The sequence below is a fragment of the Melanostigma gelatinosum genome (assembly GCF_949748355.1).
Source record: "Melanostigma gelatinosum genome assembly, chromosome: 22".
Lineage (NCBI taxonomy): Eukaryota > Metazoa > Chordata > Actinopteri > Perciformes > Zoarcidae > Melanostigma > Melanostigma gelatinosum.
The window spans coordinates 98350-112500 of NC_136655.1; the positions used below are offsets into that span (position 1 = coordinate 98350).

Consider the following 14151-nt stretch of genomic DNA (forward strand, 5'->3'; position numbering starts at 1 on the left):
ACTATAACCAGCCCTAACTATAAACCTGAACCAGCCCTAACTATAAACCTGAACCAGCCCTAACTATAAACCTGATCCAGCCCTAACTATAAACCTGAACCAGCCCTAACTATAAACCTGAGCCAGTCCTAACTATAAACCTGAGCCAGCCCTAACTATAAACCTGAACCAGCCCTAACTATAAACCTGAACCAGCCCTAACTATAAACCTGAACCAGCCCAAACTATGAACCTGAACCAGCCCTAACTATAAACCTGAACCAGCCCTAACTATAAACCTGAAGCAGCCCAAACTATGAACCTGAACCAGGTCTAACTATAAACCTGAACCAGCCCTAACTATGAACCTGAACCAGCCCTAACTATAAACCTGAACCAGTCCTAACTATAAACCTGAACCAGCCCTAACTATGAACCTGAACCAGCCCTAACTATAAACCTGAACCAGCCCTAACTATAAACCTGAACCAGCACGAACTATAAACCTGAACCAGCCCCAACTATAAACCTGAACCAGCATGAACTATAAGAGTTATCAAAGAGGAAGGAGACATCCAGACTTGCTAGAGTGTTTTAGGACAATGTTTTATTTACTCAGACACCGCACTAAAACATAGAAGCTTCTCTTCTTCAATACCATCCTCAATTATTCATGTTTTTAATCCATACAAACGCAAGCGGTAACAAATCAAACATAAGAATTATCATCCTTAGAAGTACTTCAATTTACAAGTAAATCCTTTAATCACTTCTCATGCATGTTGGAACGCTTTAGAAAAATATCATGTGGGGCTTTAACATGAGACACAACTTGTTATGGAAACTACTGAAAGAATAAGATGATTTACGACACCATCAATGACAATTACAGCACACGTGCACTCGCAACAGTAATCATAATAATTTCCCTTATTTATTTTACAACCAGCAATTAACAATATGATCCTTAAAAATATGTTTCTATCATTTTTTTCCCCGTTTCCCTAAATTCAAAAGGTATCTTTACAAAAGGAAAGCGGTTGCATATGTCACATTATCAAGCAGTGATGGATGCATTTTCACTCCAAAATTAAGTTAAAGAAAGAAAGAAATCAGCTTTTAATCAAGTTGAAGATTAAGTTCCAGCTCTAGAAGATGAGACATCCGTCGTTAAAACCTTTTTGCATCGATGCTGAATTTTTTTAAGCCGTCCACGAATGTTTGACGCTTCAAAGCTGAAATGTGCTTTTTACTCTGAAAACAAACTTTAAATCCAGGTTGAGGACTAGAAAACGGCCACGAGATGAGTCCATGTCAATAAAATCCACCAGAAGAAGAAGGTTCAGGTGTTACAACATTCTTTCAATTCAACCATTTTTATCCCAAAGAAAAGACAAGTAGGCTTTTTTAGAGTTCCCCCATTTGTCCCGATGGCTTCAGACCTACAGATCACTCAGATAAATCACCCTGAATTATTTATATCTTGTACAGATTAATAACCTGTGCACACTAGATGGAAAATATCTTTTATGACTTTAGCAGAAGACTGCATCCAAATATTAACAGACTTTGGTGTCTTAGGAAGTTTAAGGAATCGTTAAAAGAGTTTTTAGGAAATACTCGTTGGCTTTATTGCTGAGAAGAGGATTGTTACGTTAGCCTAGCATAGCATAAAGACTGGAAGCAGAGGGGAAACAGGTAGCCTAGCTGTGTGAGGTTAAAAATACACATAAAACTAATGTCACTAATTTATATGAGTCAGACTTGTTTAGTCTGCACACAAATATAATTAGAGGGAGTTCTGGAACAAGCGCTAAGCTAAGCTAGCAAAGTCCAGCTCTGAACGTAACAGATATTAGACGTTGATATCCATCTGAACAATAAGAGTATTTCCCAAATGTTGAACTCCTCCCTCAGCTGTCTCAATCAATAAGATTGTATTTTATTTCGCTCACATTTAGCGATGCAGCTACACCTGTCAAATTATGTTTAAATTATTTTGATAATTACATATAAAACTGTACTGACATTTAGTGACGACTGCTCTGTGGGTGTCTACTTATGGTCGTAATGACAAAGTGCTGGTGAGTCACGTCAGCTCTCAATCAGTCTGTTAGCCACTGAGCTAATGCTACGTTAACTAACGTTATAAATTTCCCAGACTGACGGGAAAAGCTGCTGCTCGTCTCTGAATGTACAACGATCCTGATTAAAGTCGTACAAATATTGATGTGATGTGCTTTAAAGTGTAACTGGGGATTTCAGACGATTAATTCGTTTTTTCTGTTGCTCAACGCGGTCAATGCTACATTTATTACTGGCTAACGCATGCAGCTAAAGCTAGCTAATAAATAATCAGACTTAACATTGTGTTAGCAAACGTTTGCAATGATTGCTAACTCTTAAAACATTAAAACTACAGTGTAATTTCTCTCTTTTAAAGAGCTAACTGTTCATTCGGTAGTTTGAGTTCAGACCACTCAATATTTCTGTGTTGTCTGGACATACACTCGCTGATATCGTAAACTCATTAAATATAAGTGAAAACTGAGATGGAGCTAACAGTTTACATCCTGCTTGATTTTATGGGTGCAGAGCTTTTATTAATTCTGTTTTATGGGACTTATTGTTGCTATAGTAATTATATTAAATACAGTACAATGTCTGATATTTAAATCTTACCGAGACATCCTTGAATCTCCCTGAAATCAGTAAAATCCAGCCCACACAGTGCTTTAACCCTGGTTACATTAAGAAGAGAACAATAACTTCAGGCAACATGTGCATGAAATAAAACCTGGAGGCAAAAGACAACAAAGATAAAAGCTGCGCTGCAACGACAAAAACAAACATTTCCCTTTTATCACAAATTGACATCAGTGTTTTTCAGATGTGTTTCTGTACAGCAGAGAGTAAAAAATAGGAATATATACAGACTCAGACTCCATGAAATCACAGCAGCAGGGTCTCATTCACTCAGATCTGCATGCATCATGGAAACATACGGAGATACTGAACATGCTCAAAGGTTTTATCTGCACATACAAAACCTCCTCCACTGACTCCACTGATTAAGGGAGCAGTGTGTAGCATCCATTGGCAGAAATTTATAATATTAATACGTCTGTTTTCTTTGGTGTATAATAAGAATTGTGGTTTTCGTAGGCTTAGCATGAGCCATTTGTATCTAGTTACGGCGCAGGTGCTCTTTATGGAGTCCGTTATCTTGCTACATAAGCCCAGAAGGGACAAACCAAACCGTCGTTTTCTACACGTTTGGCTCACGGGACAAGTTTCAGGTGGTTGCAATCTACAAACTCACCACTACACGCCGCCAGATCCTACACACTGAACCTTTAAAGGTCGTTTTGGGAAGAACATTTGTTAAACATTTTACGTCGCCGTGATGCAGAACTCATACTTTAGTACGTGTTTGTTTGTGAGGTCAAAAGTAAATAGATTAACAAATAACTATATTTTCTTTTATAAACCCTCTCAGGAACAAAGCTGTCTTTTGAAATTGTTTTCAAAATCCTGTCTTTGTCTTTTGTTGTTTTAAAAAATGACTTGAATATGAAATGAGCGAATATGTGATTAACTTTATGCGTAATTCTAAAATACCGACCACATGACCTCAGTGTTCTCAGTGGTGGTCGAAGTCCTCTGAAGGTTTGCATAGTAAAAACTACACTGACGGTCACTGATGTTTGATTTTCTTAGTGACTCTTAGATGTAGAAAAGGTATGATAATGATAACACAATGTAATTCATGTAGAAACAAACTATCCCATAAAGTATTGATGATTTAAATGAGAAACACAATGAAGTTGTCCAGGACATAAAAATACAAAGTATGATAATTCTGAATCATGGCTAATATATACTCGGAGACAGACGGGCTAACTGCCTAGCTAAGTGAAAGCTAACAGTAAAAAAAAGCCTTCCAACAACTTCCAAACTATCTTCTTATGTTTTAACTTGTTTATTGGAGTAGAAATAGAAAATTTGATATTTTAGTTTTTAGTTAGCCGTTTGCTCTGGAAGACAGCTAGCTTAGCTCACAGTCAGAGGACTTTATCTTTACGTCATGACTCTACTTTTCTCTTTTGGCTTAGCAGAGGTCATGACAGTAATATATCTTTTTCTTCAATGCTAGACATTTATAACGTGGCGACAAAGCCATGAATGAAGTTAGCTTCACGGTCCAGCTCGTTCAATGTTAGCTTTACGGTCCAGCTTGGTCAGAGTTAGCTTTACAGTCCAGCTAGTTCAGAGTTAGCTTCAAGGCCTCACCGTTAGCTCCAGTCAACTAAACCCAGCTGACTCTTGGATTGATTGGTGACTAGCATGTTAGCTAACAAGATAAAACTTGTAAATCAGTTGTTGAAAGGTGGTTTGTTTTCTTTTGATGGAGCTAGGCTCGCAGTTTACCCCTGCTTCCAGTGTTTGTGCTAAGCTAGGCTATTGGCAAACTGAAACTAGCTGTTGGATGGTTAACAGTACTTCCCAAAATATGTGACATTTCCTATACACTGCATTCTAACAATCTACGTCAGCATCAGCTTTCTTTGTGTTTAAGGACATTCAATTTAAAGACATACAGGATTGTAAAAACAGCCGTGGTGATGATTTAGATTTCTCTGGGATAAAGAGATCAGTCGTCAGCCAGTCGGCCATTTTCTCTCCTCAGATGTTCGACTGCCGGAATAGAAATCCTTCCTAGAAGACAGAAGAGAAAACAAGAGCAATCCAAAGAGGAGTTATCTGAGTTTTAGGGTAGCTAACCCGTCACCTCTGTCGTGGACACGTGATCCAAACCCCGGCCCTCTGAGTCTATGGTGGAGCGGGGACGCCGACCCCCCTGATGCCTGACCGCTGGGTGGGTTGTGTTTCCGTGTTGGAGGGGGAAGACTAGAGTGCGGACACCCTGACGATGTTTGCCTGGGAGTAGTCGATGGGGCCGGATGACGAGTTGCGTCCGGGTCGGGTGCCGGACGGTGGCGGCGGTGTCGGCATGCTGATGATGGCGGCGGTGATGTACGACTGGTCACAGTTCAGAGGAACCCTCTCCTCAAATTTAGCGTTCAGACTGGATCGACTGGAACGACTACAGAGAGAACAAGGAAACAGATTTCAGACGATTACATTTACTAAATGAAAGAAGTTAAAAGCTCAGAGGTCTGAATTCTTGCATTGCTTCAAACAGCTTCTCTAAAAGATATTTGTTCATATCCAGAAACCTGTTGATATCCAAGTCCTTCATGATATTTTTCCTTCTGTTCTTCTGGACATCATCTCTACAAACTGTTGGCTGTGGTGATCAAATGAATTAAACGGTGGCACCAAAAAGTCATGATATTTGGTTGATTAGATTTAGAAAAATGATGGCAACAAAGCGGCAAATAATATCATTGAATAGATTTTTTGAGTCTTGTGAAATGATTTCAACTTAAAAGAATTAAGTTAGGTACATATAAATAAGAATAGCAATTTAAATGTGTTGAATTAAGCAAAGAATGTGCTAAAATATAAGTTGATATAATTTGTTTTTTTAAGTGAATCCAAATCATGTTCATCCAGATATTTAGTAAATCTAAATTACTTATTTTTTAATCAAATTTGTAGAACTTAAAATCGATTCAATTATATAACGTGTCACTTTGTTGCCATCATTTTTTGAAGTAACAAATGGTCACATTTCTTAGGGTGTAGTTATACACATATATATATAGTGAATGAGCTGTATACATGTCCAAAGAATGATCCTCGAACCTGAACAATATCAACATATCACACCATTCATCCATAATTCAGAATATACAAACAGAATATGATGTTTACATGAAACACATCACATTTGTACCGTCATATTCATAATGATAGTGTAATATATATAGAAGAACTGATGAATATCGTGCTGACGTCTGTGAGGAGCAGCGGGTCGTCCACACCGTGACCTCTTTACAACATGTGAATCCAGCTTCATTCATTATTCATGAATTTGAACACAAAACAAGAGGCCGTATTCGTGAAGATAAAGACTCAGGACGTTCAGACCATTTAACTGCAAGACTGTGATGAAGTTATGAAGAGAGGAAGGGGACACGATGAGGCTGAAACAGTTGGAGGCCGTTATAGAGACGAGCTGCTGTCCCAGCTGTCCATGTTTAGGAGAAAGTTTCCAGACCTCCCACAGCCGGACATAGTCTGGATTCCTGCTCCCTGACTCTCCATGGGAACGCTGTGTCACATGATCTCTGGAGCCACGTGTTTATATACACAGTGTGTGTCTGAGAGTGTGTGGCTCCAACTGTCACTGTTTATAACTTCATTTCATTTATCTAGAGGTTTAAAACAGGATCGTCTCCTCAGTTCTTCTCTAAAACTTCATCGAACGGATTCAGGAGGGACTGAGCATCAACAACAAATCACAACAAATATGAATATATATTTTTATTTGTACCCTAGAATGGAAATTCCCTGCTCTCTGATTGGTTATTTGGAGCAAAGCCATGATTTAAATAACTTTCTCGACTACCCCCTTAAGTACCTATGACATATTCTCAAGAACCTCCAAAACCTCCTAACTAATCCATTGAAGGAACCTCTAAGTCATGCTCAAGGACCTTTGAAACAGCTTCATGATCTTTACAACCTTCACAATGAGCTCTAAAAACATCCTTAAACATCTTTGAAACTTTCTCAAGAACCTATGAAATCTCATTTAGGACTTGTGAAAGCACCCTAAGAACGTCTACAACCTTCACAGGGAGCTCTAAACATCATCACTTGTCCCGAGAACCTCGTTGTGGATCCCAGGTACTTCTTTATGGGTCATTAACCTCTTCGAATAACTTGTTCTCCCGTCCCCTCAATGGCACCCTTTCTAACACCTTTTTCAAGACCTGTACAGCATTGGGGCTCTGAACCCTCCTAAAAGAACCCTTGGAACCTTTTTGAGCTGTGCTGTACCCTTTTGACCGACTCAAGGATCACAAGAACTTCGTCAACAACATCTAGTACCACGTTTAGGACTTCATCAAGGGCCTCTGGAACCTCCCAACATCTTCATCAGGGCTTTTGCAACTTCCTTTTTCTCCAACCTTCACAATGAGCTCTAAAAACCTCCTGAAACATCTTTGAAACCTTCTTAAGAACATCAAGAACCTCTGAAATCTCATTTAGGACTCGTGAAACCACCCTAAGAACTTCTACAACCTTCACAGGAAGCTCTAAAAAGCCCATCAAGGCCCTCTGGAACTCTTTAAGGATCATCAGAACCACCAGAACGGACCACATCTGTTGTGTCATCACCGTTCATATCAATGAAACCAATGTGTTTATGATTAAATACTTTATCGAGCTGAATCATTTTGCTCTCAAAGTTCACCAGATTCACGCACTCAACTTTAATAAACATAAAGCTTACAAGTCATAAGTCGTAGTAATAAGTACTCCATAATCGTTCTCTAAAACATCAAGGACATCAGGTACCTTTTTAAGGACCCCTGGAACCCCTTAAAGCACCAAAGGGAACTACCTTAAGATCATTCGAACCTCTAGAACCCCTCTTTAAGGACCTCTGCAACCTCGTCATTGTCCACTAAAATCCTCTTCCTCGGACTGAACACACCTCTTTCCTACCTATTGGTGTGCGGCCTCTCCTTAATCTGGATGGTGCTCAGCTCCTGGACGCTGCCGTGCAGACCCACAGACATGTTGGAGTTGGGCACGTGGAAGGTCTTCCTCTTCCGGCGGGCGCAGCAGAAGGTGAAGCCGTGAGGCGAGGAGGTGGAGACAGAGGAGGAGGAAGAGGAGGAAGAGGAGTGAGACGGCCGCTTCACCAGAGTTACCTCCCTGCAGCCCGTCTTGTACATCTTCTCGTCCACGAACTCGTGGTTCTGAGGTAGAAACGAGGGTCCGGATGTTAGAGGTTGTCAGGGGGTTAAACGTCATTCTGCACTATTACCTCCATTCATGTCATTGTTGTTGTTCTTTATCTTCATATATATACTTTTGGATATATATAATATATTGTCCATAGTCGTTAAATGTTTACGCTTACCTATGTTCTACTTTGTTGTCCTTATTTTCTTTGTTTATTTGTATATTCTGTACGTTGAGAGAAACGTAAAAACCAGAGGCAAATTCCTTCTTTGCGTACTCATACATGTCCAATAAAGTTGATTCTGGTTGTGATTTAACAGCTGAAAGTACGAAAGGCACTCTGTAGAATGTGAGGCTCTGCGACTTTGGCGACTTAAAACAGCGCCTCAAATGTGTCCGTATGAAGTCTTTAATATGCAGACGACTGTACTTATTACATTTAAGATGGATGACTGAAAACTGTGGCTGCTACTTATTAAGCGTGCAGTGTCTTTGTGGATGTGTTTTGAAGTTAAAGTGTGCGTGTGTGTCTTTGTGTATAATGTTCCGTTCTCACCGTGGTTTTCTCCAGACAGTGCAGAAGGTGGTTGTGATGAATGTCAAAGTTGGGGTTGGCCTTACACACCAGCGCCTGTCCTGCTTCCTTGGACGCCTTCAGGACACAAACAACAAATCACATGACCACACTGTGAGCACACACACACACATGGATAAGAGCTAACGTTCTCACCACCTTCTTCAGACAGAACCGTCCAGGTTCATCCCGTCCTGGTTTACCGTTAGTAAGAAAGTGACGGCCGCTGTTCAGCAGCTTAATCGCCGCTTCCCTAAATGTGCCGGTGTTTCTGCTTGTTTTGACCAAGCCTTATCTGACCCAAGAGAGCCACCGTACTCATGTTGCTCAGGGGTTCAGACTGAATGTGACGCAGGCGGACGGACTGAAGGACTGAAGACTCTGTGATCGTGGAGTCAGGAGCTCAGGTGGTTCTAAAGGAACAGTGAGACATTCTAGGAAGTAGGGTGGTTACCTAGAATCGGAAAACCGGCCCTAGACTGACTGCCTGTAGGTCCCACCGGGGGGCCAAGAAGGTCATAAACCACACTCCAAAGGACCCGAAAAGAAGTCTTGTATCTTAACTTCTGTGGACTCCAAATGAAGTCATGATCAGGACTCATGAGGAGCTAAAAGAAGTTCTGTATCTTACTTCTGGGGACATTTAAAAGAGACTCTGCCTGAGTTTGTTGTCTTTCTTCCTTCTGATGTTTCAAACTAAACTTTAAAGAATTCGGTTTGTGGTCTTCACCTTCTGAGCTCGTCTCTTATCGGCTCTCTGGCTCTGGTGGTAGATCCGGCTGAAGTTGGAGACAATGACGGGAACCGGCAGAGCGATGACCAATACGCCGCTCAGAGAGCAGACGGAGCCCACGATCTTCCCCATGATGGTCTTTGGTACCATGTCGCCATATCTGAGAGAGAGAGAGACGACCAGAAGGCGACCAAAATGTTATAAGAACCTTCATGAAGTGAAAACACACGAAAGAGTTAAAGGACAACGCCTCTGGTGTCGACCTGTCAATCACTGTGTAGCCCCGCCCTAAAGCATACCCTGCTTTACGGTCTATTAGACACCTGTCAATCACTATGTAGCCCCGCCCTAAAGCATACCCTGCTTTATGGTCTGTTAGAGACCTGTCAATCACTGTGTAGCCCCGCCCCTAAAGCTTACCCTGCTTTATGGTCTATTAGATACCTGTCAATCACTGTGTAGCCCCGCCCTAAAGCATACCCTGCTTTATGGTCTGTTAGAGACCTGTCAATCACTGTGTAGCCCCGCCCTAAAGCATACCCTGCTTTATGGTCTGTTAGAGACCTGTCAATCACTGTGTAGCCCCGCCCTAAAGCATCCCCTGCTTTATGGTATATTAGAGACCTGTCAATCACTGTGTAGCCCCGCCCTAAAGCATCCCCTGCTTTATGGTCTATTAGACTCTAAATCGGTCAACGAAAATTAGAGTTGATAAATTATTGAAGTGATAAAAGTTTGATTTTCACTTAAAACTGAACCGTCTCTGAGTTGTAGACTGTTGACATTCGGAAACATTCAACTCTCTAATAAACAGAATTATTAATCAGAAACAATAACCCGTATTATTATTATTAGAATTAATTCATTATAGTTATACCTGTACTTTATGTTTTAAAGTTGAAGAACTGGTCCTTTTCTTTTCTTTTTGCACGACATAGTTTCACTTTATGTTCATGTATAATTTAATTCAATTTAACTAGACAGATAAAGTCTCATTTTATGTCTTTTATTCTTTTGAGTTCATTTTTAAACAGATTACTTAAATTTCCCTTGAAGCACATTTGATCTTCTTGTAAATGATTGCATGATAAAAACAGCAACAGTTCATTGTTGGTATTTGTTCATGTTTCAAACCAAAGGAAACCGTTCGTATCACAGAGTTGAGGACTTTAAATGTATTTATGAATAATAAATGTTCAGTTATTTGCTGCTGACAGAAACTCAATGTTTAAACTAAATACACTATTTAGGTTTTAGAGAATCAGCAGAAAAAAGCAGCTGATTCAACGTTTTGTGTTAAAAGAAGTTCAGTCATCGACCAGAAGGAGGAGCCAGAGATCTTCTTCTCCTTCTGTTAATCATGCTGCTCTCTTCTTCACTTGTTTTATGAAAATAAAACTCATCTCCTCCTCTTCATCATCATCTTCATCACACTATAGGACTAAAACTGTTACTTCACATTTAGATTTTCAAAATAAAATAACTAAACACATTCCGGTAGATGTTGCTCTGTTGGAATTTCTGAAGACAATAAAGTTATAATAAATATCAGCTGATGTTTATATTCATGCTCCCCAGAGGAAGACCACTGTTAATATTATTGCTATTAATATGAAACTGTACCATAAACTACTGTATATTCTATGATATACTGCTGTACTATGTCAGATTATGTTTCATTGTACCATCATACACTGTACTACTACATCGTAATATATTGTGGTGTGGTATCTGTATTAGTCATATATGTACTAGTGCTGACCAAGTTAACGCATTCATTAATTAACACCGACAATTATTTTATCGCGCGTTAACGCATTTTTAAAATGTATTATTATAATTATTATTATGATAATTCTTTTTTTTAAATTGAAAGACAAGAGACAATACATAGACATAACAACAAGAGGATGACAAGAACAGTGGGATAAAGCCAGCAAACATCCTGTCGTCAGACACTCACATGTTAGTGCAGCTATACGCTGACATTCACCGTAAACGCATTCAAACGCACAGATCGGGAGCGAAGGACTTTGAAAGTTAGCGGAAACATTAACGTGAGACAACATCCGGTTTATTCAGACCAACATCCGGTTTTCAGAATAAGATGCCAACAAAGTATGAATCACATTCACATTAAGTATGAAACATGCTGCATCTCGTGAACCAAATGTTATCGCCCTTTAGTTCATGTAGCAGTACCTTAAAATAAAAGTGCGCAATACACTACTTTATAATTCATTGTTGAACTTTGCCATAACAATGCGATATATATATATCAGTGCTGGGCAACAATTAAAATATTTAATCGCATGGGTTTTTTGCGATTAATCGTGATTAATCTCATTGTCATGGCAAAGTTCAACAATGAATTTTAAAGTATCCTCTTGTTGTTATGTATATGTATTGTCTCTTGTCTTTCAGGTTTTTTTTTTTATTTAAAAAAATGCGTGAACGCGCGATAAAATAATTGTCGGCGTTAATTAATGAATGCGTTAACGCGAAATTAACGCGTTAACTTGCCCAGCACTACATACTACACACACACACTGAGACAAGGTTGCAGCCTCTGATTGGCTGCCTCAGAGACGAGGTGATCAGTCACTGACACAAACTTCACTGTCACCTTGAACACAGAGAAGACTCAAAGACACAAAGACTCAGGAGACAGACACAGAGACACAAAGAGACTCAGGAGACAGACACACAAAGACACAAAGAGATTCAGGAGACAGACACACAAAGACACAAAGAGACTCAGGAGACAGACACACAGAGACACAAAGAGATTCAGGAGACAGACACACAAAGAGACTCAGGAGACAGACACACAGAGACACAAAGAGACTCAGGAGACAGACACAGAGACACAAAGAGACTCAGGAGACAGACACACAGAGACACAAAGAGACTCAGGAGACAGACACACAAAGAGACTCAGGAGACAGACACACAGAGACACAAAGAGACTCAGGAGACAGACACACAGAGACACAAAGAGACTCAGGAGACAGACACACAAAGACACAAAGAGACTCAGGAGACAGACACACAAAGACACAAAGAGATTCAGGAGACAGACACACAAAGAGACTCAGGAGACAGACACACAGAGACACAAAGAGACTCAGGAGACAGACACACAGAGACACAAAGAGACTCAGGAGACAGACACACAAAGACACAAAGAGACTCAGGAGACAGACACACAAAGAGACTCAGGAGACAGACACACAAAGACACAAAGAGACTCAGGAGACAGACACACAGAGACACAAAGAGATTCAGGAGACAGACACACAGAGACACAAAGAGATTCAGGAGACAGACACACAAAGACACAAAGAGACTCAGGAGACAGACACACAGAGACACAAAGACTCAGGAGACAGACACACAGAGACACACAAAGAGACTCAGGAGACAGACACACAGAGACACAAAGAGACTCAGGAGACAGACACACAAAGACACAAAGAGATTCAGGAGACAGACACACAAAGACGCAAAGAGACTCAGGAGACAGACACACAGAGACACAAAGAGACTCAGGAGACAGACACACAGAGACACAAAGAGACTCAGGAGACAGACACACAAAGACACAAAGAGATTCAGGAGACAGACACACAAAGACGCAAAGAGACTCAGGAGACAGACACACAGAGACACAAAGAGACTCAGGAGACAGACACACAGAGACACAAAGAGACTCAGGAGACAGACACACAAAGACACAAAGAGACTCAGGAGACAGACACACAGAGACACAAAGAGACTCAGGAGACAGACACACAGAGACACAAAGAGACTCAGGAGACAGACACACAAAGACACAAAGAGACTCAGGAGACAGACACACAAAGACACAAAGAGACTCAGGAGACAGACACACAAAGACACAAAGAGACTCAGGAGACAGACACACAGAGACACAAAGAGATTCAGGAGACAGACACACAAAGACACAAAGAGACTCAGGAGACAGACACACAGAGACACAAAGAGACTCAGGAGACAGACACACAAAGACACAAAGAGATTCAGGAGACAGACACACAAAGACACAAAGAGACTCAGGAGACAGACACACAGAGACACAAAGAGACTCAGGAGACAGACACACAGAGACACAAAGAGACTCAGGAGACAGACACAGATATACACACAAAGAGACACAGGAGACAGACACAGAGACACAAAGAGACTCAGGAGACAGACACACAGAGACACAAAGATACTCAGGAGACAGACACAGAGAGACACACAAAGAGACTCAGGAGACAGACACACAGAGACACAAAGAGATTCAGGAGACAGACACACAGAGACACAAAGAGACTCAGGAGACAGACACACAGACACACAAAGAGACTCAGGAGACAGACACACAGAGACACAAAGAGACTCAGGAGACAGACACAAAGAGACTCAGGAGACAGACACACAGAGACACAAAGAGACTCAGGAGACAGACACACAGAGACACAAAGAGATTCAGGAGACAGACACACAGAGACACAAAGAGATTCAGGAGACAGACACAGAGAGACACACAAAGAGACTCAGGAGACAGACACAGAGAGACAAAGAATCCAGAGATAACTTCCCACATTGAACATCAGCGCTCCTGCTCATATCATTCATCCTCATGTTGTGGTTGAGATGAAGGTGAAGTCCACCTTCCTCACAATCACCTTCATCCTCAGGGGAAGGTGTCTCACACACACACACACACACACACAACCCCAACAGAGTGTGTGTGTGACACTGATGACACTTATGCAGCAGTCAGCACTTTCTCGTCCCAACAGACGAAAAGAAGCTCAATGTTGTCGAATCCACTAAAATCTGTTTGCTTCACAGTTAATAAGTTCATGTTTTAGTCCTGAAGAGTCATCACACGCACACACACATACTATTCAGGTGCATAAGAAAATGAAATGCTTCTCGCTACATGAAAAGCTACATTCATTAT

At 40.8% G+C, this 14151-nt stretch overlaps 1 protein-coding gene across 1 annotated transcript in view; it reads right to left on the reverse strand.

The window, feature by feature from the left end:
- Positions 1 to 4852: 4852 nt before the first annotated feature.
- The window catches only part of kcnd2 (potassium voltage-gated channel, Shal-related subfamily, member 2), a gene marked incomplete at its 5' end in the record, with an annotated part of 23057 nt that continues 13758 nt past the window's right edge, over positions 4853 to 14151 (reverse strand). Inside the window, 4 exons of the mRNA XM_079294510.1 lie at positions 4853 to 5086; positions 7624 to 7880; positions 8423 to 8518; positions 9171 to 9333. Coding sequence (XP_079150636.1) covers positions 4891 to 5086; positions 7624 to 7880; positions 8423 to 8518; positions 9171 to 9333 — 712 coding nt within the window. The 3' untranslated portion in view covers positions 4853 to 4890. The remainder of the gene's footprint in view (positions 5087 to 7623; positions 7881 to 8422; positions 8519 to 9170; positions 9334 to 14151) is intronic.